Source organism: Sander vitreus, chromosome 9 (assembly GCF_031162955.1).
Source record: "Sander vitreus isolate 19-12246 chromosome 9, sanVit1, whole genome shotgun sequence".
NCBI classification, from domain to species: domain Eukaryota; kingdom Metazoa; phylum Chordata; class Actinopteri; order Perciformes; family Percidae; genus Sander; species Sander vitreus.
In genome coordinates, this window is record NC_135863.1 from 9,757,241 (window position 1) to 9,784,448 (window position 27,208).

The 27,208-nt window shown below is 41.5% G+C and overlaps 1 protein-coding gene across 6 annotated transcripts in view; it reads left to right on the forward strand.

Annotated features, from left to right (window-relative positions):
• Window positions 1-720: 720 nt before the first annotated feature.
• The window catches only part of dennd1b (DENN/MADD domain containing 1B), a 106,377-nt gene continuing 79,889 nt past the window's right edge, over window positions 721-27,208 (forward strand). For 4 of the 6 annotated variants that reach the window (XM_078258646.1, XM_078258648.1, XM_078258650.1 and 1 more), the window contains exons 1-3: window positions 721-1,024; window positions 1,606-1,670; window positions 22,477-22,520. In XM_078258646.1, coding sequence (XP_078114772.1) covers window positions 1,008-1,024; window positions 1,606-1,670; window positions 22,477-22,520 — 126 coding nt within the window. In that variant the 5' untranslated portion in view covers window positions 721-1,007. The remainder of the gene's footprint in view (window positions 1,025-1,605; window positions 1,671-22,476; window positions 22,521-27,208) is intronic. The other 2 variants (XM_078258644.1, XM_078258645.1) reach the window with 1 other exon arrangement.

Below are 27,208 nucleotides of genomic sequence, written 5' to 3' on the forward strand. Positions count from 1 at the left end.
TCATATAAAAGTTTTCACTCACTGTACTCATTCCAGTGGAAATTAATAATTTTTATACTAACAATAAATCATCAAATTATTATGTTTCACGTGAAAGGTTAGGCTACCAACCAACTGCAGTTCCAAGTCTAAGGATCATTTTTATTTCATTCAGCTCAGTGTCAGTTGAGCTCATGGTTTTAAAGGCCTGAAACATTATTTTGGCCTAAAACTGTTAAAACCTGCCCAGCAGTAAACAGCAGACAGACAAAGTTAGCAGCTAGCTGGTGAACATTGTGGAGCATTTAGCCAGATATTTCCCTTATGAGTTGGTGGAGATCAACACGGGACTGAAAGGAGAGTGAATATTGAGCTTACATTTGTCAGGTAGTGTTCACCATAACAACTTTAATAAGATCATATGTAGTGTTATAATATGTCTGTAGGTTGTTCGTCAGCCCTCAAGTGGCCAAAAAATCTATTAGGCTAGTCTCAACTACCTTTTATTTTGGAAGCCCTCTCAAGGACCCTGACGGTCCCCAGGATCCCACTTTGGGAGCCACTGCTGGAAGCTACGGCTGCCACAATTACTGAACTAATAAAGCAGTCTCACTGGGAAACACGTTTTTATCAGAAGCATGAATCACAGGGCTCAGGTCTGCCGTGTTACTCATTTTAAGTGGAAGAGAGATGCTTGCAGGCAGAAGCAGTAGCAAGGTGCTCATCTGACGCGCTGACGTCACCAAATCTTTGACAGCACTTCCTGGAGTGGTGTTTGTTGTGGGAAATAAACGCCGTGGTGCTGAACTGGGGATTCAGGCTACATTAAACGGCAGAAGGACGGCACAAACTACTACACTATCCCACCTCCAAGCATGCGGTTGCGGCAGCTTTCGACCGGTATCAGATAAGGAAGAAGTGACGGTTTAGACTGAGGAAGGACGAGGTGGACATATTCTCGGACAGCCAAGCATAGCCAGAGCAGAGCCGCCGACAGCACGGAGTTGTCGCGATGTGGTAGCTAAACCATGGACTGCAGAATAAAGTAAGAACCTGAGTTTAGTGTATCTCTTCCCCCCCCCCTCTATGTCCCTTCTTGATATAGAGCTGCCGAGCTAACGGCTAATGTGTGGCACGTAACGTTAACTCGGAGCTGAATGTGAAATACTAAGGAATGTTTGGCTGTAATTTGAGCCATCTCCAGCATTAGATTTAACCGCCAGGCCAGCTGGCTCAACAGCATGTGGGTCAGTCTGTTGCTCTGTCTGCTAGCTGACCACCAATTAGCAGCTCCGCTAGCCAAGCAGACAGCGTTAAATAGGTTTATGTGGACACGATGTAGACAGAGCGACCCGGGTCCTGTGACCCAAGTTTGTCCCGATATGTTATATATCGTTATTGCTGTTATTGACATTGTCGGCTATTGACCGCTATTGACAGTGTGACTGACGTAAAGTAGGGCAGGTCGACTATATTGATATTATACTTATGTACATGTAATGGAATTCAACACAGTTGCTATGTGTGTGTTAATGCTGAATACACACTTGTTGCCAATGATTGTGTGTAATAGCCTAATAGCGGCCCCTTATCTCCCCTGAGTAAACAGTGTTTTGTTCTTTACAGGGAGAATCCAGAAAGAACTTTTGATCTGGTTGTACAGGTGGCATGTCCAACATCTGAAAATGAGGGTAGGTGATGTCATTATTACCATTAATAATGTGTCTGTCAGTTGCTTGGTGTAGACAAGTAAAAAGAAAACGTTTCTGAACATTTAAATAACATGCATAATTAATAGAGGTTGAGTTGAAACAATTGGTTGATTCATTGATTATTTCCACTATCATCAAAGTCATTTTATAAGCCAAACATCAATCGATCAATTCACATTTATTTATATTGCACTTTTACAGCAACCAGCAGGTATCCAAAGTGCTTTACATCAAGAACCAAACATTCCCAAAATAACCTGATTCCATCATTGTTTCAATGTAAATTAAATATCTTTAGGTTTTGGACTGTTGTTTAGACAAAACAAGATATTTGAAGACATCGCCTTGGGCTCTATGAAGTGTGATGGGCATTTTTACATTTTCTATAGACCAAAAGATTAATTTATTAATAGAGAAAGTAACTGGCAGATTAATCTATAATGAAAATACTTGTTAGTGGCAGCCCTATAGAGCATATTCATGTTTAATCGTCAGAAAAGTTTACGGTCATTTATTAACAGTAAGTCATTTATCAAACAACAACGCCAAACATTCTTGGTTTCCAGCTTCTCAAAAGTGTGAATTTCCTCGCTTTTATATCTCTGTTAATTTAATATCTTTGGGCATGTGAAGATCTCAACTTGTGTTCTGGGAAATTTTGATGGACATTTTTCTCAAATTTCTTACCAAACAATTAATTAATTGATTCATAATACATTTAATGAAAATAGTTGTTAGTTGTGGCCTTAACATCCATCTTAATAAAGATGTTTGTGTGTGTTTGCCAGTTGTATCTTTTTGTAAGCCATGTGTTTTGTTAAAATGACTAACTACAGTAATTGTACGGCTGTACAGCCAAGATGTCATGTAACGTTGGCAGCAGTGTTTTTGCTTAAAAGTCAGACAGCGAACGTTACAGAACTACACAACATGACTGAGTCCAGTCTTGCACAATTAGAGCTATCATTATGTCTGTGGTGTTATATTGTGTGCTCCAGAGTGTACTCTGTCAAAATCCTAAGGACTAGAACAGGTCAACACTGAGTTTAGCTGTAAAATTGTCAGATGTCAGCTGCTTTTAGATCTTTTATTAGTGTTCTTTCTTCATTTATTTGAATTATTTTCCAGTCTGCACTATTCTTTTATTAAGCCTGACCATAAGTTAACCAGTGCAGGCATTTCTCTTGTAACCGTGACCCCACAAAGATCATGCTTGGGTCAGCAAGCTGCATTAACTGTTCTGCTGTTTGCAGTGGTCAAACATTCCAGCAGTGGTGGCCAGGACAAAAAAGTGTTCAGACTAGTCCAGGAAATGACTGTGGCCAATGAAGAACAACACTATATTCTACCTTTATGAATATGGGAAATAAAGTAACCTATATTTCACATCAATATCCAGTGTCACCCATAAGTCAAATATCATGTAAAAACATTTTCGCTGCACATTACACCAGCTGTCTTATTTTGCCCGCTCACTTTTGACGTTAAAGAGGTGTTATGTGGACGATTCGGTTGTGCAGCTGCTGAGCTGACCAGAGTTGACTGAAACTTGTCCTTGGATGTAGATCTGATATTGGATTTTGAACCAAACTCATAAACCACCGGCCTGCACTGTAATAACTGACTTCCCCCAGGTATGATCCAGGGTCAGACTCATATCCGGGCTCCTGCTCCCTGGTGCACAGCTACAGAGCAATGTTTGAACACCACTCAGGTCAAATTGAACGTACGCGTTCTGCGTCATTTGACTGAAGTGCTCTCTCTGTCTTTCTGTGCTAATTCCTGATTGGATATAAGAATGTCCCTGTTGAGGATGTTGTTATGATGCAGATGTATACTGTCTGCCAGCAGAGGCTTAGGGTAGTGGTGGATTTATAAAAAAAAAGTAGTTTCAGATAAACCATTTGAGGAATGAATCACTTCTCTCTGAATCTGATCAATGTCCCTGTCTTTAACTTGGCTTTATCTGCTATCTGTATTAAATGAAATACTTATTGAGTGCTAAAACTGTGCCATCATTGTGCTAGGCCTGAATTAGGCGATTGTGTGTGAATATTACATATGTACACCTGCATTAAGCCGTCGAATTTGACCTGTCATGCATTTGTCTCAGTTCTCTTTCTTACTTTTATCATGAGCTGAAAGGGTTAGTGCTATGAGTCATAACAGCTTTAGCCAGCTATGAAACCTCCACAGTCACCACAAACTAGAGCAGTTTCTCCTACAGCCAAACATTAGGTACTTTGCCAAAAAGCACCACTTCACATTCACACTTTATCTTCCCACTAACTCACAGAGGCAAACAAACAATAGTGCAACCATGATAGACTATAACTAAATTGTCATAGCAACATGGCGAAGAACATTTGAGCATTTGGAAAAGTGGTGTAAAGGTTTCAGCTTGCTCATATTTCTCATATCTCCTCCTTACAGTTCAGGGAATACAAGTTTAATTTTAGATTGAGTTTGGCTGCATTTTAGTTATATACTCCCTCTACCAGCGATGGAATTTGTAATACCATGCTTAAAAGTGTCTGAAAGGGTGTCCTCTTTGAGTGAGCCGCAGCACTTTCCCCACTCTTACCACATTCTGGTCCTGCAGGTCTGAAACTACATCTATGTGCAACGGCATGACATACCATTGTAGTGTGGAGCGTAGTCCCCTTTGTTAATAGACATATAGCTTAGCCCTTTATAGGTGGTCAGTACATCTACCCTCAACTTCCTGTGTTAAGTGGGTTTCACACCTTCTGTAGTCAGCGATATGTGTACAGATAACACCCACATGTTTGCAGAGATGCCTGCAATAAGTTTTTTTTAGTAAGATGTTTCACATGACCCTTTTAAACTGATAGTCTCAGAATAGATTGATTGTTGACTCATTATAAAGTTACATTACAACATTTTGACATTTGAACTGTGCAAAGCCTAATTCACAACTTAATATTTCTCTATATGACATGCTCTTAAGCCCACACCTGAGTACTCAATTATTAATACTGATGTTAATATTCAAGCAATAAGTAATGAATCACTGTAAGATTTTAACTCAAAACGAGATCAACTGGCAAGGAGCAAAATTGGCACGGGAAACCAGTTCCATCTGTGGGGGTGGTTTCGGTGGCTGGAGCTATGCTGACCTTGCATACAGCCTTGCCGCCCAGGAACGGCGCTCCGCCTTTCCACTGATTTTGTCCAGTGGCCACTCGCGGTATTGCAATGAAAAATCCCCCTGCGACCCGGAAAGGATTTTCCCCATAGGCCAGCATTATAAAAGAGACGTCTGTAAAACTGTTGCCAGGACACCTCAAACGGCAAACAAGGTTGGTAATGACTCTATTCTGACTTTTTATTCCATGGAGTTTTTATATTTGAAAAACTTCCCTCAATCGACGTCACCACAATGTAAAGTCCCGGGCGGGGCCAGTGGGAGAAACACTACTGCCAGTTCACTGTGGCTGCTACTTCCTCTTTTAACCTTATGCAAATCTATTTTGCAAGTTGAGTTACACTAAGCAGCACACATCCAATCCCTGACCATGTAGATATGCATATTTCTATTGTATATAGGCATTTGTAAAGTACAGGCTTTTTATTTTGTTGTCTAAAGAATGGTTTAGGCCTTGTTTAAGTGCTCTGCAAATAGTGTTATTTGTGTCCTCCAGAACAATACACAAGATGTGCAGAATTATTATGTTTGATTGTTTGCATATTGTGTGGCTGTTTGCTGAATAATGAGCAACAGAGCGGGAGTGGCAGTTTTGAGTAACATTGTGACGCTTTTTTAAATTGATCTTTAACTTCAAATATTTAGAAAGGTTGTGCTGCAACAAAAGCCAATGTCGTGCCAATAGCATACACTTTTGTGTTTTATAAGCCTTTAATTAAGTATTATATATACTATATTAAGTAATCAATTTTTATTAATAATTATTAGGGCTGTCAATCAATAAAGAAATTGAATCAAGTTTATTACAGTCATGGGCTGTGATCGATCACGATTAATCGCAAATTTAAAATACTAGGATTTACTTGTAAACGTGCAGTGTTGAAATAAATTATTGATCATTATTATGGAGGACGATTGATTAAAGTTTGAGCTTCTACTAGCGCTATGGCGTTTTTCTATGAGTTTCTATTGGTTTAGTATAATATTTAGTTTTATTTGTTACTTGCACACGTGATACACAGTTCTACGAATGATGCCGTACTATTGCACTGATCACCAGGTGGCGCTAACATGACAAGATATGCTGCAATATGCCAGCAAAGGCAGCGAGGAAGAAGACTGAAGCTAGTACACCTGGATGTTAACAATGCTGGATTTAAAATACTATAAATAAATAAGAATTGCACTTGACACATTTGTTATACCTCAAGGATACACACAACTAGTTTTGGTGAGTAACACTGAATGTAAAGTTGTTTACAGGAAAACTCTACAGAGCACCTTTTACTGAAGTTGCTTAAAATGTGCGTCTCTCATAACTAAGCATTGTTTAAGATAGTTCAAAGGTAAAGTTGCCAATTCATCACATTTTGTCACTCAGCATTTCCAGTAATAAAAACCTGACAATGGTCCAATCTAAAATCGATTCTACTAAAATAAACGCTAAACTGAAATGCTCACCCTATACAGATTTGACTAGCAAGTACACTGCTGTTAGCAATGTCTCATAAGATTCCTGAAGTTCTGTGATGTTGGACAACATCCCAATTATTACTCCCATGGGTAGGTTTAATTTTTTTACCGTCTTTTGGCAAACACTTGTGGTAACAACATAACATCAGTGGTGCAGGTATAAACCGAAAAGTCCATCTCCTTACAGATTTGATTATAATACAGCAATACAGAGATTTCATGAGAGCATCAACATTCCTCAACAGAAGTGTTGATGGGGGAGGAAAAACAAGAAAATAGTGCTCACAGCTACAACGGTGGCAGTGTTCATATTTGGACTTGGCCCCACTCTTCTAACCATGGATGTGTGGATAGATGACAGACACTGGCTCTTTTTCCTCATGCAGGTCCATGGAGACCTGGCCTCCCTGTTCAGCACATGCTCAGTTCCGCTTAGCTCTATTGGCTCAGTGCTCTGTGGATGCTCAGGCTGTGAGCAAGCGTTGCCTGAGAGCGTGACTGGCATGCTAGCTACTAGTGGCCCTGGCTACATAAAGCCATATTGATGTGCTTCCAAGATGCTGCCAAAGCTAGCAGATGACGCTAATGCTGCCAAGGCAGTAGGTGGGGACAGATGCTACCTGTCCTCACCCAATCCTTCCAGCCAGATTGTTCCCAGTAACAAAGCAATAAACTTAATAGATCAACGTATCAATTTTACTGCAACATTCATGCTGCAATTAGGGGAACGGTTTACTGTTTTACAAAACAAAAACTCAATTAGTGCAGTTTGATTAGCACTGACTACGATCTTGGGTTAAAAACCTGGCCCTGGTTGTTCTGTGTGGGTTGCTTTGCATCTTTTTGTGTACACTTAAGTTATCTTTTTCTGCGTTCTTCCCTCAGTTTAGACATGTAGGTCAAATAAATTGGAAGCTCTAAATTGTCTGATTGTGAATGTTTTTTAATGCCTTACGATAGACGGACATTCTTTACAGTCTGTACAACATATGACACCCTCTAGCCTTAGAAGATGGGTGAAAGCACTGTTAACTTGGTTCCATCTCAAGTTTGCACCGGTCAGTTTTTTATCATTGAGGATATGTCTTTTTTTTATGTCTGAGGTAAGTGACAAGTTTGTGTCTGCTTCAAGATCTCAAGATAGCTTTTCACTAGTATTAAAATACACAGCAGGATGTTTAAATGTTAAAATATAAGTGCACTTGCATAGGTATGAGAACCAGAAAGCAATAGGATAGATTAGACACATTATGCTCTTTGATACATATGGGCTTATAGCTTCACTTTGTCCAACTATGAAAAGATACTTTTGTTCTGTATCCTAAGAACATTTTTCGTTGGGACCCGGAGGTCTCACAATGTCACCTGTTCGCTAGTTAGTTATCATTCTGTTTCCTTCTCTGCTGTAGCCTCTTAAAGCAGCACTACGATGTTACTTTTTTTTTTTTCCTTTGGCTTTCACCCCTTCCCATTTTCACCATTCATATTCGTAGAGCAAAACTCCTGTGTAGTAGAACTTTTAGAAAAGGTTGAACGTTGACATTCTGCAAAATGTCAGAATTGCTCCTTGACCCTAAGCTTTGTCGGTTCTGCGGTCTGATTGGATTCCAGCAGCGTGTTGAGTTCACGGTGGGCTCACACTTAGACAGGAGGCCATTGGAGTACTAACAGATGCCATGGCAGCAAGGAGGGTGTTGATTGGTCATTAGAGAGGCCACACTCCTACACTCACACTCCTGAGAGGATCCCGGGGTCTCACACTTTGTTTATGTCACAATGCTTCTGCCTTTCCGTTTTGTCTCACCCATATGACTTTGCTAAATTGGCTCTTTTACACAGAATCCGATTCTCTTAAGCCTTAGCTTCTTAGTCTCTTAACTTCCCTGCTATGGTATGGTAATGACTGCACTGTGAGTGAACTTTGAGAAATCCCCTCCCACTCTATGTCCTCTGAGTGTCTATAGGATCAGATCTGACCCACAGTCCAACTTTTAGCAGCCTAACCTCTTTTTTAGTCTGCGTTCAGGGTGGCCGTTTGTGGCTATTTGGAGTGTTGTCTGATGCCCTTTTCTTTTGTGAACACTCTTAATGACGTGACTTACTGAGACTTTAGACATTTGATGGGCACTTGTGTCCAAATTGGCCGCTATTGTTGTCAATACATGCCCATAAGTAAAACTGCATTACCTGACTGAAGATCAGAAACACATTAAAAAGATGTTTCAATTGCATCAGACCAGCTCAGGCTAGAAATTGAAATGACTGTAATTTAATGTGATTAACTGGAAAAAGCGACATAAATATGTGTAGGTGCTATTACATTACTGAAAGAAAAGGAAAGTGTGCCATTGAGAACGAAAACCTGGGTCTGCGTCATTGACAATACATTTGAAATTTGGTTGACATTTTTGGAATAGGTACATGTTCACAAATCAAGACTAGGCTGTTGTTTGATTTGATTAGCAATGTGAATTTAGTTTCCAAGATAGTTTCTCCCTCAAATGCAATGTTTTTCATCCCAGATTATCCTGTGTACTACACAGTAAGTTATGACATAAGACTTGTATTTGTATATCCATTTTGGCTATCCAGATGATAGAGTTGGCCAGCTAGTGTTACTGCTTCTCTCAGTGCTCTACAGCCTTGTTCTTTTGTTCGTGTCTGGAGTCATTTGTAGCTCCCTGCTCGCAGTCACTCATCCATTCAGTAACTGTGTGGTGGCCTGCTGCTTACTGGGTTTAGTTCCAGCTCTTTTCTTATTTAAAAGAGATGGAAGCAAGTGCTGTCCTCACATTTCGCCCCAGCTTGTTCTGTTTCAGATTATATGGTGAAGCTCAGACTAAAAATATATAACTCAGCATTGTTTGAGTTAGCTTTTGGCCAGTGCAGACACACGCCATGTGAGTTGTTACCTAGGTAAGGCCACCAATGACATTTCTTTGCAATCTCTATATTTTAGGTTTATATATTGTTGGCAATAATGATAACCTACAAATATTACAATGCATTTTTATGATTTAAATGTAGGAAAATTCAAGATTGCCTGCAAAACGTAATGCAATAAATGTGCACTTGTTAATCTGATCTGGTCTGACAGCAGGGTATGTTTGTGTGGACTCACTGTTATTGTCTGTTCATTCATTCTGGCCAGGAACAACTGCCCTTTTCAGACGTAAACATTTTACGCACACTTTGTATGTCCTGTCTCTACCTGTCCTTCTTCTCACTTATTGAACATATGGAACTTTTTCTCTGTGGTCACACGTTGTTTTCACAATCAAGGCGCAATCCTTTCTGATTATCACTCGTTATGACAGGGACAGACGGGCCCTACAGGGATGGAGAGAGGGAACAACTCACTAGGAGTTTTCAGGTGGTACCGTGTGACCTCGCTACATTCAAGTTTTGGTTACACACACACGCATGCATCCACCACCAGCAGGACAGCTGTGAGTGGACTTTGTTGTTGTTTCTTCAGAGCACAAAGAGCATTATTGGCCAGAGCATGAAGAACTGGGGCAAAATGAGATGGGGTGGGGCAGGGAGGAAGGGAGGGAGATGCGGAAGAGATGATGAAGCGGGTGGTGGATATGCCGATGGCAGTAGTCTATAAACTGAGAGGTGATATACTGATGGGGTTGCTGGCTGAGCTTTCCCATTCACTGACACAGTACTGAAACTCCAGGGGCAAACTGTTTTGTGTGCGATAGTAGGCACATGTTTAAGTGAATAGTGTGTGTTGTGCATTTATGGCTGTATATGCATGTGCATGGCTGCACGGGTGTGTGTGTGTAAGTGTGCATGAGAAAGAGACACAGAGGCTGTGAGAGCTGCAGGAGGCTCATCTGAATTCACTAATGCTGCCAGACTGGGAGAACATAGAAAGACTTCTAGGCACACTAACGCTCATAGGCTATTTTTAGACTTCCCCTTTCCACAGCGAAAAAGTGGGGAAAAGTAGGGACCCGATCAATGATTTAAAATGAGATGATTTTGATTAATGCAGAAGAGTTTCATCACGTCACCCCACACTTGCAGCCTCACAGCATTGTCGTTGGTGGCTTGTGTTTTGTTTGTTTGTGTGTGTCTGTGTCTGTGTGCTATGCATCTTTGTGTGAAGGCAGATTCATTTATTCCCTTGTGACCACTCGTAACTTATGCTCCAGGGAGCTGTGGGAATTTTATGTGTTTTTAAAAATAAAAAGCATACAAAGCAAAGGCTAGGATACTGTCCGGCAGAATTTAGCTTCCAAAAACCAATCTTGAAGCTAAGCTCTTATTCACATGTATCATGTCAAAGGATGACAATAGATGGCCAGGAGTACATGTTCAGCACAGCAGATGGCACAAGCATGTACAACCAAACACACACACACACACACACACACACACACACACACACACACACACACACACACACACACACACACACTAAATATTGTGAGTCAAAGAACAATGATTGGCTGGTTCTTATTGATGTAATACCAATGTGGCCTAGTTTAGCCCACAAATGAACAGGATTAGTGCAGCTCCTGCTGTAATGTAGCTTTAGTGATGTTAATCTGTCCCCAGTCTGCCAAATTGGATTCCCCAAAAAAAAAGCTGTGCTCAGAAATATGTAGATTTTTGTGAGTGTCATATTGAGCAGATTTTATGACAGGATTAAAACAGGATTTGGGGATGACTCACTTCTCATGACTACACCAACCTGCCCACATCTCTGGTCGTGTGCAGTGAGAAGAGGCTCATCAAGCTTTTCTTATAAAGGATTCTGACTGTCATAAGTATAACTTATCTGTATTGTATATTTAGCAAATAACATTTAATGTAAAATGATGAGTATTTATTTTGCAGGAGAGACTTAAGGATATCCAGCCTTCTTTAAAACCCACTTTAGACGAACGGCAAAAGCAGATAAAGGCAGAGATTGTAACAAAGGATGTAGTCTCAGGTTGTTTGTGGTCTCACAGGGCTGCTGCCACGTAGACTGATGTAAAATGATCTAAAAGGTAAATGATGTAAAAGACAAATGTATTTTCCCTGGCAATTAAGGAAATCAACCTACTTATTGACATGATACGAGTACTGGTATCCTGACATCTAGACTGTTGTCCTTTAGACCTTAATTTTTGTGGCCAAGGCCAAACCCAAGTCAAGCAGAACTAGTTGTACAAGCCTACTGTCTGTGCTGTCATTTCAGCTTCTATCCCCACTATTTACATGTCAACAGCTATGCCCTGAGGCTATGTCTCTCTGTCCAAGACTGCTTCTATGTTGCCTAACACCACACAATTACTGTAAAGATAATGGCGTTTACATCCATGTAGTAGCCCTACTGGCCCTTAGTTTGGGTTCTGGCCTATATTTCAAGACAGAAAATATAGGTCAATCTTGATGTCTCTGTGAATGTCTGAGACCATTTATCATTGCGAATCATGTAATTCGTCTACAAGGTCTTTGTTTTCATGTAGACGCACGCACGCACACACACACACATTTATGCTTTCCTCACAATCAATATTTCATCTAGTATCTTTCAAATGTGCACATTGACTGCTATTGTTGAGTGTATTTCTTGAATGTGGAATCATTTCTGATTGTTTCACTCCATTGGAACTGGTTATGGTCTAAGCTTATGGTCAGAGTAAATAGGCTAACATGCGTTGTCCAACGGGGCCTCGGGATCTGCTTCTGTCCAGAGTTGAACTGGTATGCTGCTCGGCTTTCAAATTAAGTCAGTTTTATTTATATTTCCTAAAATCACAAATTTAGGGCTTAACAAATCTGCACAGCATATGACCCCCTTTCTCCTTAGACCCCAGACTTTGGTGTGGAATTTTATACCATATTTTCACCTGGTAGTAAAATCCGATCTGAGTGATCGGATCACAAGTGGACAGCTCTAAGTACAGGTAAAAACACTCTGGATGCATTGAGGACGCATTGAGATCCAATCACTAAAACCACATTCGGAGGTGGTTTTCTGGGCCACATGTGTTCACATTCTTATAGCTGTGAGTGGTCAAAGCAGCAGCTGTGTAGCAGTTTCATCCTAAAAATTCTTTACAATAAAAGTCCCCCGTTATTTTGTTATTGAAATGCTTTTATTATGAAGCTGCAAAATCAGGAAATGTTGTCTTCATCAGCAGTAACGTAACACGACCCCTTTAGGCGAATATGTAACATCAAATAAAGCAGATCTAAAATGCTAAACTTCAAACCACAGAGATTCAGTTAGAAGCTGAACACACTGAGACTTTTAAAAACGTCTTTCTTTCCTCCACAGGTCCCGCCGCCCGTCAGTAGACATCCTTATGTCAGCACATATCCTTATGTCAGCACACAGACAGACCGTAACAACTGACTGACACACACACACACACACACACAAAACCAGCCTATATGCAAACAGAAATGATGTACGTGTTTATTTGCATATAGAATGGGGAAGTGAGATAACTGTTCACACAATACAGGAACGTGAACTATTTACATTAGCTGGATATATGGTTAAACGTAATTTGCTCTTACCAGTGTATTGCCGTGTGGACAGCAATCCCGCCAATCGGTCCAAAACTTCCCAGTTAGATAGTAAATGCCGTAAACATATTCTTTGTAAATCCTTTACAATCATTCCCTGAAAAAAACAAGCAGGCCTGCCTTCTTGCACGATCCAACTTTTCTTAAAAACATGCCATTTTCACTGTGTAGCTTGCTAGCTCGAAGTTAGTTTTTCCTGAATTGAGTTTGAGAACGGCAACAGACAGAGAGCGGAAAGAGAGGGACTTCCGGCGGAACATCCGGTGGCGCCCGATATGAGGCTGTGAGGCAATTATCCAGGAAATGTCGTTGATCCACACCAGGTCTATTGTAACCAGTGATCTCTGGAACTCCAGTTCTGGGTCCTGTGTGAATGTTGATGACACGGATTAAAGCTGTGGCAACAGGCTGATATTAATGGGTCCAATGCGGGTAGAATGTGTGTTTAATGACCCACATCAAACACGGGTTTGTGTGGGAAAGTGAGTGTAGTTTTTATTGACATGTCTTAGTCCTGTCTGCTGAATCACTTTTCAGATTCCCATGAGATTCCCAGAAAGCATGCTGATCACACAAAGTGAAATGAACCAATTAGCTTATGTAAACCTAGATACATTATTATACATTTTGTCAGTTTGTCTGATAGGAGCCCTGACTTCCTTTAACTGGAGATCATACTGTAGAAATGCAAAGGAATGATAATGTATTACATAACGGATTCAGTTTTCTGGACTGCAGGGGCCCTTTTTCTCCAAATGGCCATCTCGGATAATCTTAGAAATTATGATTCTCTGTATGCGTTTTTCTATCAGTATTTCGCCCATCAGTCCTGCAGAGCATTGAGACCCCTGTGAATGTGTTAAGGATTAGGCACTATTGTTCTATTGTGCGCTTGATAACAGATGTATTGTCATCCCTGTGGAAAGATTGGCTGACTGAGAGCTGTCTGTCTGTCAGCCTTTGCATGTGAACTTCAAATCGCAGCTCGGCAGCACCAAGCATGTAGCCGCCAAAGGCAAGGCTTTACACTGTCATCAGCACCACACAGCTGCCTCTGGGTGCTGTGCCATATGACATTAACTGAGATCGATCCTCTCCACACCTCAAGAAGCTGCTGTGCTAAACACAGTGTTTTCTCTGATGCTGCAACCACCACCTTAAAGACTAGAAAAGGAACTCTCCCCTAAGCACGTGTAATTGAGTGACAATAACCTGATCACCAGAGTTCTTAAACTTTATAAGTTTGTAAATTCATAAACCAAATTTTGTCATACTTATCTGCTGCTGTTTCTGTCACATGAGACCACACCTAAAAAAAAAAAAAGACTCCTACTTGGCTGTAAAGCTTCTTTTACGGTCATAATAACAGTCAACATGGTTGGCAGTGAAGTTAAAGCTAACTTACCTCGTGAAGTATGTTACACTCTTGGTACATATTAATGTCTTTTTATGCACATTAGTTTAATAATAGAGTTATTCATTTACTGTGCTTATATAGATGTTTTTTGACCAAGGCAGATGGTTGGACCATATGGAGAGAAGTATGTTATTATGTGAAGAAATGTTGGTTAAGCAAATCAGCCAACAACCAGAGATGGAATCATCACAATTAACCTGTGCTGTTGCAATCAGAACTGTGCAGCCTAGCCTACCCACCTTTTTTTTTTTTCTTTCGATTTGGAACTAAATATCTGGGTCATATCTCAGATTTCAGGTTATATCTTAGATTTTGGAGCACATTACTGTTTTAATGTAAGCACTTGATTTTGATATTCTGCAGCAACTGAACATCGCACAGTAAAGAAAGAGTTGGCGAGTAGTCTGTCTAGGGAGATACTGGCTTGTTTTTCTTAGCTTAAGAGGCTAACAGCCCCCCCAACAAACATGCTGTCTGTGCGCTGTGTTGAAGATGCAGTCATGCGGAGCTGGTGTTTGACATAATGTTGGACCAGTATGGAATCTGACTGGGAATATCAACGCTGATATGTGGTGATACGCAGAGGCTGTCACAAAGGTTGCATCCATATGCTGTGCCACTCATTCGTGAAGCTGTGAAATTGGGTTGCATCCCAACTAGCCTGGAGACAGTATCGCTTTCACTTCTCCCTTTCCGTCTCTCTCTCTCTCTCTCTCTCTCTCTCTCTCTCTCTCTCCCCCTCTTCTCTTCTCTCTCTCTCTCTCTCTCTCTCCCCCTCTTCTCTCTCTCTCTCTCTCTCTCTCTCCACCTCTTCTCTCTCTCTTCCTCGCTCTCTCTCTTCCTCTCTCTCTCTCTCTCCACCTCTTCTCGCTCTCTTTCTCTCTCTCTCTCTCTCTCCACCTCTTCTCTCTCTCTTCCTCACTCTCTCTCTCTCTCTCTTCTCGCTCTCTTTCTCTCTCTCTCTCTCTCTCTCTCTCCACCTCTTCTCTCTCTCTCCTCACTCTCTCTCTCTCTCCCCCTCTTCTCTCTCTCTCTCTCTCTCTCTCTCTCTCTCTCTCTCCACCTCTTCTCTCTCTCTTCCTCTCTCTCTCTCTCTCTCCTCTCTCTCTCTCCACCTCTTCTCTCTCTTCCTCTCTCTCTCTCCACTTCTCTCTCTCTTCCTCTCTCTCTCTCTCTCTCTCTCTCTCTCTCTCTCTCTCTCTCTCCCTCTTCTCTCTCTCTCTCTCTCTCTCTCTCCCCCTCTTCTCTCTCTCTCTCTCTCTCTCTCTCTCTCTCTCTCTCTCTCTCTCTCTCTCTCTCTCTCTCTCTCTCTCTCTCTCTCTCTCTCTCTCTCTCTCTCTCTCCACCTCTTCTCTCTCCTTCCTCTCTCTCTCTGTCTCTCTCTCTCTCTCTTTCTCTCTTAGCTCATCCCACTGAAGCAATTTTTGGGGAGACAGAACAACTAATGTGGCATTAATAGGGTCACATCATCTCCATGCAGCTCTTTCTTTCTTCTCCTTCCAGTGGCTGAGGCTGTTGTTTATCTTTTTTCAGATGTAGCTGTAGAAATGGCTTAGAAATCCCCCAGGCCAGCATCTCTCACATGTGAAGCCTGCCAGTTGATTTTTTTTGGCTGGTAAAGTAGGTTCTAACTTATAGGTTATTTTCCTTTTTGTTTTATTAACATTTTCAAGCATTGGAATTAAAATGTATCGTTCCTTTGCAAATTTAGACCTATTTCCAGACCTTATCGAGACCAATGTAATGACGTATTTGCTAGTGCCTTTTACAAGAGATGATATACCCTTTAGTGTTTTGTATCAGCATTTTCTGTCACAGTTAAGTTCTAGATACTAGTTTAATGTCAAACACAAATCTGTTCTAATTTAATCCAGGTAGTTCCTGACTAGCCTCACTGGCTTTCACTATTTCTGTCAGTGCCCAGTCCTCATTTGTAACATCATAGTGTGACCAATCAGTGGAAGTAAACTTAAGGACCATATCATCGTTTAAGAAGTTTTTCTTTTCTGAAAACCTCTGCTCACTAAATCAGCATGAAATGTAATGCCATTTGCAGTGTGCAGTCCGAGACAGGCAAAAGGGGAAAGAAATGTTTTAAACGTCTGTGAGTGTGTTTTTCTTTCTGCTGGCCTTTGAAAGATGCCAGTTAATCTGCTTACTCCTTTAATTGTGAGTGTAGGGGTTGGGCCTCCTCCGGGCCAGAATAAGGCTACTGATCCAGAAGTAAAACGATGACCACCACAGTTATTCCTCCCTTTAGGTTGTGCAACCCCCCTAGTCTTCTTTAGCCACCCCTCATCTCCTCCTCCTTCACCATACCCTCCCTCAGAGGGAAGAAAGCTCCTTGTTCTGACAATAGACATTTTTTACCATATGTTGGCTTGACATCTTCATCAGGTTCACAGCAGGTTACCTTAGTTAACTTTCACTCCACTGCCTGATGGGATTTTCTCCCTCTGTTTCTCCAATCGGCCCAGGCTCAAAGTCTAGACGGCCTCCGAGGCAGGGTCCTTCCAGCCCCGTGTCCACAATGGCCGTATTGTGGATGCTTAGTAGCGGTAGCTTCCTCCCGTTACAGCGAACAGGCTAGTGCTAAAACAATGCTTTTGTCCGAGGGCATACAAGGGGGGCCTAATCCACTACATACTGTGAAATAAATCTCTCTCATAGATGAGAGAGCAAGCTAGAGAAACGGAGTGAATAAAATCACTGCCAAGGAGGTTAGAGTGCAGCAGTTTAACCCCTGGCCAAGAAAGAGGGAGGAGAGGAGGCAAAGGGAGCGAGAGAAAGGAGGAACAAGAAGAGGCAGGCTCTACATCCCTTCATCTCCGGAGCACGGATGGAAGAGAGGGGCTGCCGATGGCTTTCACAGCCTCTCTTCTCACCAGAGGAGCTGCTGTTCACCATATGGGATTTGGCCTATCTTAACAAACAGGCCCCCTATTCACTCACAACACACATTCAGTCGTTCATGGAATAAGGTGAAAAAAGTGCATTTTTTTATGCCTTTAGAACATTGGATGGCCATGAGGGCTCTAAGTCTGTGTTTGATTCGCATAGTATAGAGAATTATAAACTAGAAGCTTTCATCTAAATGTGTATTCACACTGGATTTAGGGTTAGGTCTTTTTGTGTTTTACTCTAGTCTTAAAGCCAGCTGCTAAGGTACTCCTATAGAAACACAAATATAGGCCTCTGCACTGTGGGTGTACTTCATGTTTATCATATCTTTTCTCAGTAGTTTGCAAAGGATATTTTTTATGAAGCTTTATATCATTCAAACTAAGTAAGTTGGGTTCTACTTTTTTAGTTTCATGACAACATGGCTTGTATAACTTGCAGGGCTGGGCAGTGCGAGGTTTCTGACACACTGATGTTATGCGCCAACTTTTTCTTCCAGCCAGCAGCATTAGGGCAGCATTAGGAATGACATCCTCTGCCAACAGCTTCTTTTTAGCCTACTTGGAAATTCCAAGAAGCGTAGATTTATGCCAAGATGAAGATGCCAGCATTTTTCATTTTTAGCCTACTTGGAAGTGCCAGTAGACACAGATTTATGCAGAGAATAGAATAAATAAGTGATGAAGGGGTAGGCTTCTTTCTAGTCTCTCTCATGTTTGGGTGAACATATATCTTGCTAATTTATTCTGTTTAATCCCATCACGTATAATGATCCACCTGAATAGGTAGGAAGGACGTGGCGTCAGTTGAGAGAGGCAGAGTTCTACCTCCCACTCTTGTGCAATCCATCCATTTCTTCCCTCACCTAGTCTTTCCTCCTCCTTCCTCCTCCCACTCTTTCCCTGTTGGCCCACTCTCAGTTCCCTGCACCCTTCACCTATTAACCCTCCTTTCTCCTCGCTCACTCTCCTCCTCTGACTTTTAAAGACAGGTGTCTCAGGAATAGCCAAAACATTGATTTTTCACCATATCTACCACCACCACCCCCCTCTTCCCAGGATCTGTGTCACGGCTCAGGGGCTTCCTGCATGGTGCCCCCATCGTGACTGTTGGAGGTCAGCCGCGCTTGAAGCCCGCAGAAATAAATGGACATGCTACCGTACAGTAAATATTCACTCCTGAGCTTGCTATCTATCTGTAAACATGCATGTACTTGTACAGTACACATTTGTGCACAGACACACGAGCACTTTGCAAACAAGAGACCAATGGTCACTCCTTGAGCTTTTCCTCACATTTGCCTCACCTCCATTTCCTGGGGTGTGAATGGAGGAATCTAACTCTGGATAGGTGATTTCAATTCAATTCTCACCCACTGGATCTGTTTACACTCCACCAGGGAGAAATATGCTATAGGTTGTTTTCCTTTTGTCACTCTAGCTGCCACTGGTGTCACATCAAATGGACTGCTTTTATACAATTTGCAACAGCTCTTTATAGTTTTTGTCAACTGTAGGAAATACAATAAACACATTTTGAATCCTATTTTGGGGATAGGTGATGGAAAGGCGAAGCAATGCATCATGCAGGCAGGCCTAACAGAGCATGGTTTGCATGACAGATGTATGGACAAACGAGTAACAGGAAGTGTAGGCAGGTGTATGAAAAAGCACAAAGTGGTTAATAAGTCTTAAAAAGGTATCAAAAGCTACAATGCAATTATTGCATATTGACATTTGTCAAACTGTTGCCTGACTTAAGTGCCAATGAGCAAGGCACTGCATTTCTACCCTTTGTACGGCTGTAGTTGTGTAGTTTGTATTAGCTGAATGTACAGTAGGTTTATGTGCTTGGCATTGGTGGTGTTCTGCAGACCTCCCTGTCTCTAACTTTGCCATTTTGTTATTGTAACTGACAGCTACCATTGTCTGTTGCATGCAGAAAATGTTTTATGACCTTGTGAGCAAGCCGAAAACATTCGTACAATGCACTTGTAAAATCCACAGCCTGTGTTTTGAAAAGGATCCCACGGGAGTGCAGACAGTAATGCATTTACTGTGGACTCATGGCTGTCCACAATCCCTGCCCTGCAAACCAAATAATGACATTTAAACAGAGATAATTGTGAGCATGTCTTTTGCAGCTCAAATATTTATGTGCTGAAAAGAAAGTGGTTTTTTGTGTGATACTGTATGTCACAGTTGACAGTATTCAGAAATGAATTGTTGTATTTTTTTTGGTGTGTGTGTGTGTGTGTGTGTGTGTGTGTGTGTGTGTGAAGAAGGGGAGGGTGGATTAACCAGTGCAGGATCTGTCATGGCAACATTTGTGTCCCCTGGCGGAGCAGCAGGGGTCCTCTTCACCTCTGTAACCTTCAACTTTCAGCCTTAACCCCCACCACACGCCCAGCACGTCCGAAGGGAGGGGTGCAGAAGTGAAGAGGACAGAGAGCTGCAGGGGGATGGCGGGATGAAGAGAGAGAGGTTGAAATAGAAAAAAAATGAGGCAAGCATGGGAAAGAGAGGCGAGAAGAAGGGACATAAATAAGGCTAAAAGTGTGTGTGTGGGGGGGGGAAATTAGGAATATGTAAAAGAAAAGACAGTGAAAAAGAGATGCAAGAGGCACAATGATTGGCAGAGAAATGTGGAGGTGGAGCAGAACTGAAACAATAAGAGCCTGTTGAATAGAAAGACAAGTGCACACAGGATGCAGAGGAAAGAGGAGATATGAATGATAAAGGAAGGTGTTTGGTAATGCTCTGAAGTCCTCAGCTGTGTGTTGTTACAGCACACTCTTTTCTGCCTCCTTTGCTCTCTTTATTCATGGCTCGCTCTCTCGCTCTACCCCACTCTACCTCTGTGAGACTCAATACTGAATTTAACATGCTCTGTGCCCATTAAATGTTTTGTTAAAGAAGTGCAAGTCCATTTAGTCATGGGACATGATCTTATCAATCTACTCTCATACATGGCATAAAAGCCCCAAAGAAGGACTGTAACTTCCTTCTAAATTTCTCTTCATCTATTCATATTTTTGGCTATTGCCAAAGGGTTCTTAGCCAAAACTGAAGTTATTTTGTTATTTAGATTTACCAACAGTAAAAAACCCTAAAGTATGTTTGATGTTTGGGTTAATTGGACTAACTACAATTGTTAATTGTAGCATACATCTTATTGTAAAATCACTTGTGCATTTCATGCATGACAAATCAAAAAGTTTGCTGTGAAAAACATCAATTGGCACATACAGTATGTGCTGCCAGCTACCAAAACTTGACCTTGAATTTAGTCACACTCCTCTTGTCTGTACCAGAGAGCCTATTGGTTCAGCTGTGAACATGTTCCCATCCTCTCACCCAGTAAATCAGCATAAAATAGCCCTAAGTGTGGCAGATCATAGGGTAGGCAGAAGGGGGGGCGGTCAGAGTTGGTGTGTAGAGCTTTGAGCTCTGCTGCTTTTTTTTCCCTGTGCCTCTCTTTTCAATATGGGGCCCATGAAATTATCCAACAGGATTATGTAAGGCATGATGGATTCTGCTGCGTCCTGTCATCCGTTTGTCCATTGTATGCCCCTCTATCTCAGGCAGCCTGGTGTGTTAGCCATGAAGCTACTTCACACATTGTGTGTTATTGCATGTCCTCTTTACTAAGGTAGGGGTCCTTTCCTCTGTCTACATTAATCTTTTTGGGCATATTAGTAGAGCTGGATCATTCACAAATTTAGCCTGTGTTAAAATGGTCATACATCTTTTAATTAAGGGACTTAATCAACCTCTTATTCCTATTGAACTCACAGTTGTTTTTCTGACTGAAGTATCTGTGCTGTCAAAAGGTTTGGTGCTTACAGATTCACTTTCTCTCAGCCACCTTTGTTTTGACAGAGGTGGAGGTGCGTTTGTGAGCCTGTAAACCTTTTGTATGTCTACGACAGTGAAGCTGGCATGTAAGAGCTCGTCTCTTCAAACCCTTGCTGTTCCTGCTGAGGTCACAGGGTGACCCTGGTGCTGTGGAAGCCATGTTTACCAGAGACCCCTGCGTTCAGGCTATTGCTTGGTGGCTGCTTCCTTTCAACCACATGGTATAAACCTGCGAGAAGCAGGTCTCATGCTTTGGTTTGGAAGCTTTAACAGAGATGCAAACATATTGCAAAGGTGACACGAAGGCAACAGTATGCTGGTTGCTTATTAAGCAACATTGAACAGTTGTTTTGTGCAGTTTGGTATACTTGTCCTGTGTCAATTTGCCAACCCCATCTTTGATGATCAATGCCCATTTTCACTACTATAATATCAAATTATCAGTACTAAGAGAATGACGCTGATGTTTGTTGTCTTTATTATTTATAAAAAACATTAATAACATGGTATTCATTCTGAATGTCTTTGAAACACACTCTTTAAAGGAGAAATAATGACCATTCTAGGTTATAAAGGACTGCAACTAGTGATTATTTTACTATTGATGAATCTATCAGTTCTTTTTTTTTTTTTGATTAATCAATTAGTATGTGGTCTATAAAATGTCAAAAGGAATGAGAAATGCCTGTCACAGCTTACCGAAGCAAAAAGCTGTATCTTAAGATTTCTTATTTAGTCTGATCAGCCGCCAAAAAACCCAGAGTGTTCCGTTTATAATGGCATGTTGAAGCATTTGAACCCAGCTAACAGTTAGTTCTTTATATATGATCAATAACTGACTTAACTGTTAATTGACAAAATCAGAATTGGTTAATTTCCTGTCCATCTAAAAATTGAATAATCAACTTGGCTAATCTCTCAGCATTAATGTTATTTACTGGAGAGGGAAAAAAAAAATCACAAAACCCCTTATAATGTTAAACCTTTTAGCTTAGGGTTTACATCGCTTCAGCAAACAGCTAGGCTTGTATCAATGTAAGAATAATTAAGCAAATAAACTAGAGTATGTGTTGATATGACTTTCTTAAAAGTGCATGATTGGTGTATAATTTAAGCTATCATATCTACACTGAGAATATAGATTAGCATATTTATAGCACATATCGCCTAGACACACTCTCTCTCTCTCTCTCTCTTTCTCTCTCTCTCTCTCTCTCTCTCTCTCTCGCTCGTCTTTCACTGTGTATGTGTGCGTGTGTGTGTGTGTGTGTGTGTGTGTGTGTGTGTGTGTGTGTGTGCGCGTGCACAGACTCGCAGCAGCCACCCTTGCCCCCACCCTTCTCATTAATATGTATGTATTCTGAGGCAGCTAGCGAAGACGGTGTGTTTCTCACCCGCTGATTAATGCTGTCTGTCAATTACCTCTAGATCCAACCGTGCTGTGGAGCTTCCCCCAGGACCACACCGACCAGGTTGGAACACACTCTGCTTTTTCATTCTTTTCTCACTCTCTTCCTGCTCTCACTCTCACTCGTTCACGGTTATAGACAACCTCTACCTCCTTCTCTCCCATCTCCCTTCCTTGCCTAATGCCCTCACTCACCCTGCCATCCTGTGGTAACCTCCCCCCCAACACCTATCACCACCACCACTGTCCTCCTCATCCCTATCCGTGCTTCCTCTCCTTTTCTCTCCATATTTCTCTCTCTCCTCCTCCTCTCTGTCTCTCTCTGTCTCATTGTACGTCTGTTGCTGGTAATGAAAAGCAGTGAGCACGTCTTCAATAACCGACGAATCAGTTATTATCATGCAACCGTGACAGGAATGCACACCTCTCTCTCTCTCTCATTTGTGTCTCTTGCTTTCTCTCTCATTGTGCTACTATGTTTGCTTCCTATTGTTTCACATTTATAGCATTATCGGGTAAATTTTCAATCTGAAACCAAAATCTGCAGCTGTTTTGCAATACATTTTGGAACACCATGTTCCTCCTAAACCAGTCAGAGGTAAGTATTGCAGGGTTAGGTACACCTCAGTCTCTCCCACTAGTCTGTATTGTTGAAAAATCACATTTCTGATGAGGACCTAGTTATTAAAAGATGATTGATTCCAGTATCACAACACAAATTCTATTGATTATAATAACATTGCAGCTATAAAAACCGACGGGCACGAAACACAAGCAGACTGACGATCATAGGTTGTAAACAAAGTTACCAACAAGCCAGATTATCAATACCACTTTATTTGGACATAAAACTATAATTCGACCCAAAGTGTTTGCTATATTTTCTATGTGTGTGCACAATTATATTAAGTACAGTAGGTCAAAGTTTAACCTGGAAGTCTGTCTGTAACCTGTAATCGACGTTTACAACTTACAGTATAATGTCCGATTCACCTTTGTTTTTTTTAAGGGATGCACAGATTCAATTTGGCAGACTGGTATCAGGGCCAATACTGACCTTTTTAAGCAGATGTGAGCTCAGCAATGAAGTGACCAATCCACATTAAAAACAGTTTTCTGTTAATTAGTTAAGTAAGATTCAGTGTTTCTGCCGTCAGTTATAGTCATTCAGTCATGTCGGCCAACTTAGGTTTTAGCGCCAAAACAATCCCTGGACTCATATTACCTTAAATTAAAATGATTCCAGTAAGTTCTACGTATTGAGGTATACACATTTTACATTTGGGGAAATGGGTATCAGTTCAGTACCTGCTATTTGTTGATACTGTCAGTTGAAGTATTGAAATTATTATCGGTAGATAAAAAGTTAGATTGGTGCATCCCTAGTTTTCTCTTCCTGGGGGTTTGTTTAACTAAATGCTGATTATGTTTAGTACCCCATCTGACTTGTTATTAGTGATGTCACTTCAATTAACTTGACTTGGAATTAACTTGGTGCAATGTTGTTGACGATAGAAATGATAGCCAAAACTACGAAATAAGACCCATGGTGTCATAAACCCAAATTATCCTTTAAGTCAATCACAAATCTTATCAGCTGTCTCGGTGACAATGTGCACACACGTATGTAAAAACATCTTTGGAATAATTTAAATTGATTTGATATCCCTTTTATTTAAAGCTTAGCTCTTTACCCTTAGAAAAATCCTCCACCTCACCACGGGGTCTTTGTTATTTCTCTCTGGCTTCACCTTCAAAGAACTACTAGTCTAGATTCAACTTGATCAAAACAATCACACAGCCTGTAAAAATATGCGTATTAAACTCGTAAATGTTGTGCACATCACTCTGTAAGTAGATCAGGTTGACTCTTTCTCCTGTTGTTGCTCCAACATGTGATGACTCCATGACGTGTGTGTGTGTGTGTGTGTGTGTGTGTGTGTGTGTGTGTGTGTGTGTGTGTGTGTGTGTGTGTGTGTGTGTGTCAGAAGACAGAGCTTCGCCAGGAAAAAAAAACAAGACATGCAACATATTGTTTCTGTTCCCAAAGCGGGCACAGAACAGGTCCTGGAGCAAATCACTAGACAGATGACTGCAGCAGCCCATCAATGGGCTGAAGGGAAAAATGGACAACTAGAAAAAAAACTTGAGCGAAAGACAACATCATGTGCGTAGGCTAACTATCTCTCAACACAGCAGCCAAGCCAGTGAGTTTAAACCACTCTCCTGCCTCTCTGATCCACTTTGAGGAATAAACGGGCTTGTAGAAAGATGCTTCAGGCGATGTCTGCCTTCCCCACAAGAACCAGAGCATGCTATCAGAGTAAGAGGTAGAGGGAGTGTGGGACTCATAGTGTGAGCAAGAAATTACTGACTTTCAGAGATAGGCACAGGAAATGGAAGTGATGGAAAAGGAGTAAAAGGAGAAGCTAACAGCCAAAAGAGATGAAATGAAGAAATAGTGTAAACATAGTCTATGGGTTGTCATAAGCCTGCCTCATCCTTCCTCTCTGACACCCCCCCCCCCCACAACCTTACTTTTCTTTCATTCTGTTGTCGACCAGATCGTTTGTGTGGATAAGATGGCCCTTAAGATGGCTAGTTAGCGTGCTGTGTACAGAGGGATTGGCCCTTTCCCCCGTATACATAAAGGCTGTATTCACAGGCCTCATTACCAGGATTAGGGCTCTTTTTCTCCTTTGTAGGGCCGAGGGCTGGAGTCCTCTGTAGCCACAGTCTCTGTCTCTTTCTGTGGCCCGAGCTGGCCAGCATATGGCAGCAGCAGCCAACAGTCTCCACAGAGGGGCTCAGAACTCAGAGCAAGGCCTCCTTTTGTTTAGGCTGTTATTGTTGCTCAGCGTAATGACATTTGTAGGCCGTAGGATCGGGGTTAGTCTACCCCAGGGGAGAGAGAGGGAGACAGAACGAGGGAGACAGAGAGAGAGAGAGAGAGGGAGAGGGATGGAAGGAAGGAGGGGGAGAGGCAAAGACATGCAGACAGACAGGAGTGTGGATTATGGAAATATGAATTGATTTTTTTTTTCTGTTCTATGGTAGAATAGAAAGCTCAAAGGAGAACAGACTGTAGGCTGGCTGGCACGCCGGGGTGGTGCTGGGGAAATATGAAGTGAGAGGCGCTTTCTCTCTCTCTCTCTCTCTCACTCTCACTCTCACTCTCACTCTCACTCTCTCTCTCTCTCTCTCTCTCTCTCTGATTTCTTTTCCCCTCCTGCTCCCCCTATTCCTCCCTCAGCCCCTGAGACTCTTGATGCCCTGGTCATCCACAGATGCCACTTGGATAGAGAGGGAGAGATGGAGAAACGGAAGAGAGAGAGAGAGAGAGAGAGACAGAGAGAGGGAGGGCAAAAGAGAGGTGGCTAAAGCATATATTTGAATCGCAAGAAGGGCTTTTTTTTTTTGCAAATGAAGCAGACAGATGGAAATCTGTCCGTTTCCTCTCAGATCTCATCCCAAAGTTGTGGAAAAAACACAGCAGACAGAACACACACACACACACACACACACACACACACACACACACACACACACACACACACACACACAAAATGGTTTTGCCAGTTAGTTCTAGCTAACCACAGTTTGGTGTATAAAGGGTCCACTCCTCTGTGGAGAACAGATGATAATATGAGAAACACACTCAGCAAGTTCCACAAACAGACTACCCTTTGAAAACTTAAAGCGTGAGCAAATCCACAGTATTTAAACACACAACACATTTAAGTTACTCACACAGATTCACAACTCTGTGACTTGCTGTTGGTCCTTGCCCAACACTGCGGGCACAAACATATTTTTAAGGTTGACAGGCTCCAGCACTGCCATTTAATTTTTTATTATCTCTTATTTTTTTAAATAAACATATCTTGTTGTTTTTTTTTTATGTTATGTTCATTTCCAGATTTCTCACCTGATTCATATTCTACCCAACGTGGAATTGCCTCCTTATAGGAAATTGTATCTCATCAGAAGTTTGATAAGTTTCAGAATTTGTGCTGATTAGACATGATTTCTTTAGATATTTACCGGCCCATTTTTGTCAGATATTCATAGATGCGTTTAACGTTGAAAGTTACAAAGAAAGTATAGGCAAATACACAAGGGGGTCACCACAGTGAACAAAATCTCAGCAAATTATATAAAGCATTGTTGTGAAAAAAGATATGACTGTAATTACCCGGGAAACTCAGTGTTCTTCGATCAGTTCCCTTATCTGGAGAATTCTGAAATCATTTTTGTTTGTTTGTTTGCTTTTATAACTCCTAAGCAGAAATCCATATTAACTGAGACACCGTTCTCCTGCTCAAGGGACTGTGGCTCAACACTGGCCAACCATGGCCACATATTTTGTTATTGTCCATGTATTTAGCTTTTTAGGCAAAGTGTGACATTTAATGTCAAGGATACTGGGTTTTAGTGCTGATGCATTGTTTCTCTTAATATGCGTTGGACATAAAGAGTGATATCTACTTCCTGAAGATCCTTATGGCTGCAATTAAAAACATATTTCCCAATGCTGACTGTAGAGAAACTCCCCCTACTGTTAAGCGTTTCATAAACACTGTCACCATATTTGATGCTCCATGAAAATGGGTGTGTTACTCTCAGGAAATAGACACTGATTACTCCACATTCTGCTCGCACTCTAGTTGCACACTCCATCTTCTTTTTTTTTTTTTTTTTCTAGTAACACACACTCCTCATCTCTATCTCTCTCCATTGTGCTTTCTTGCA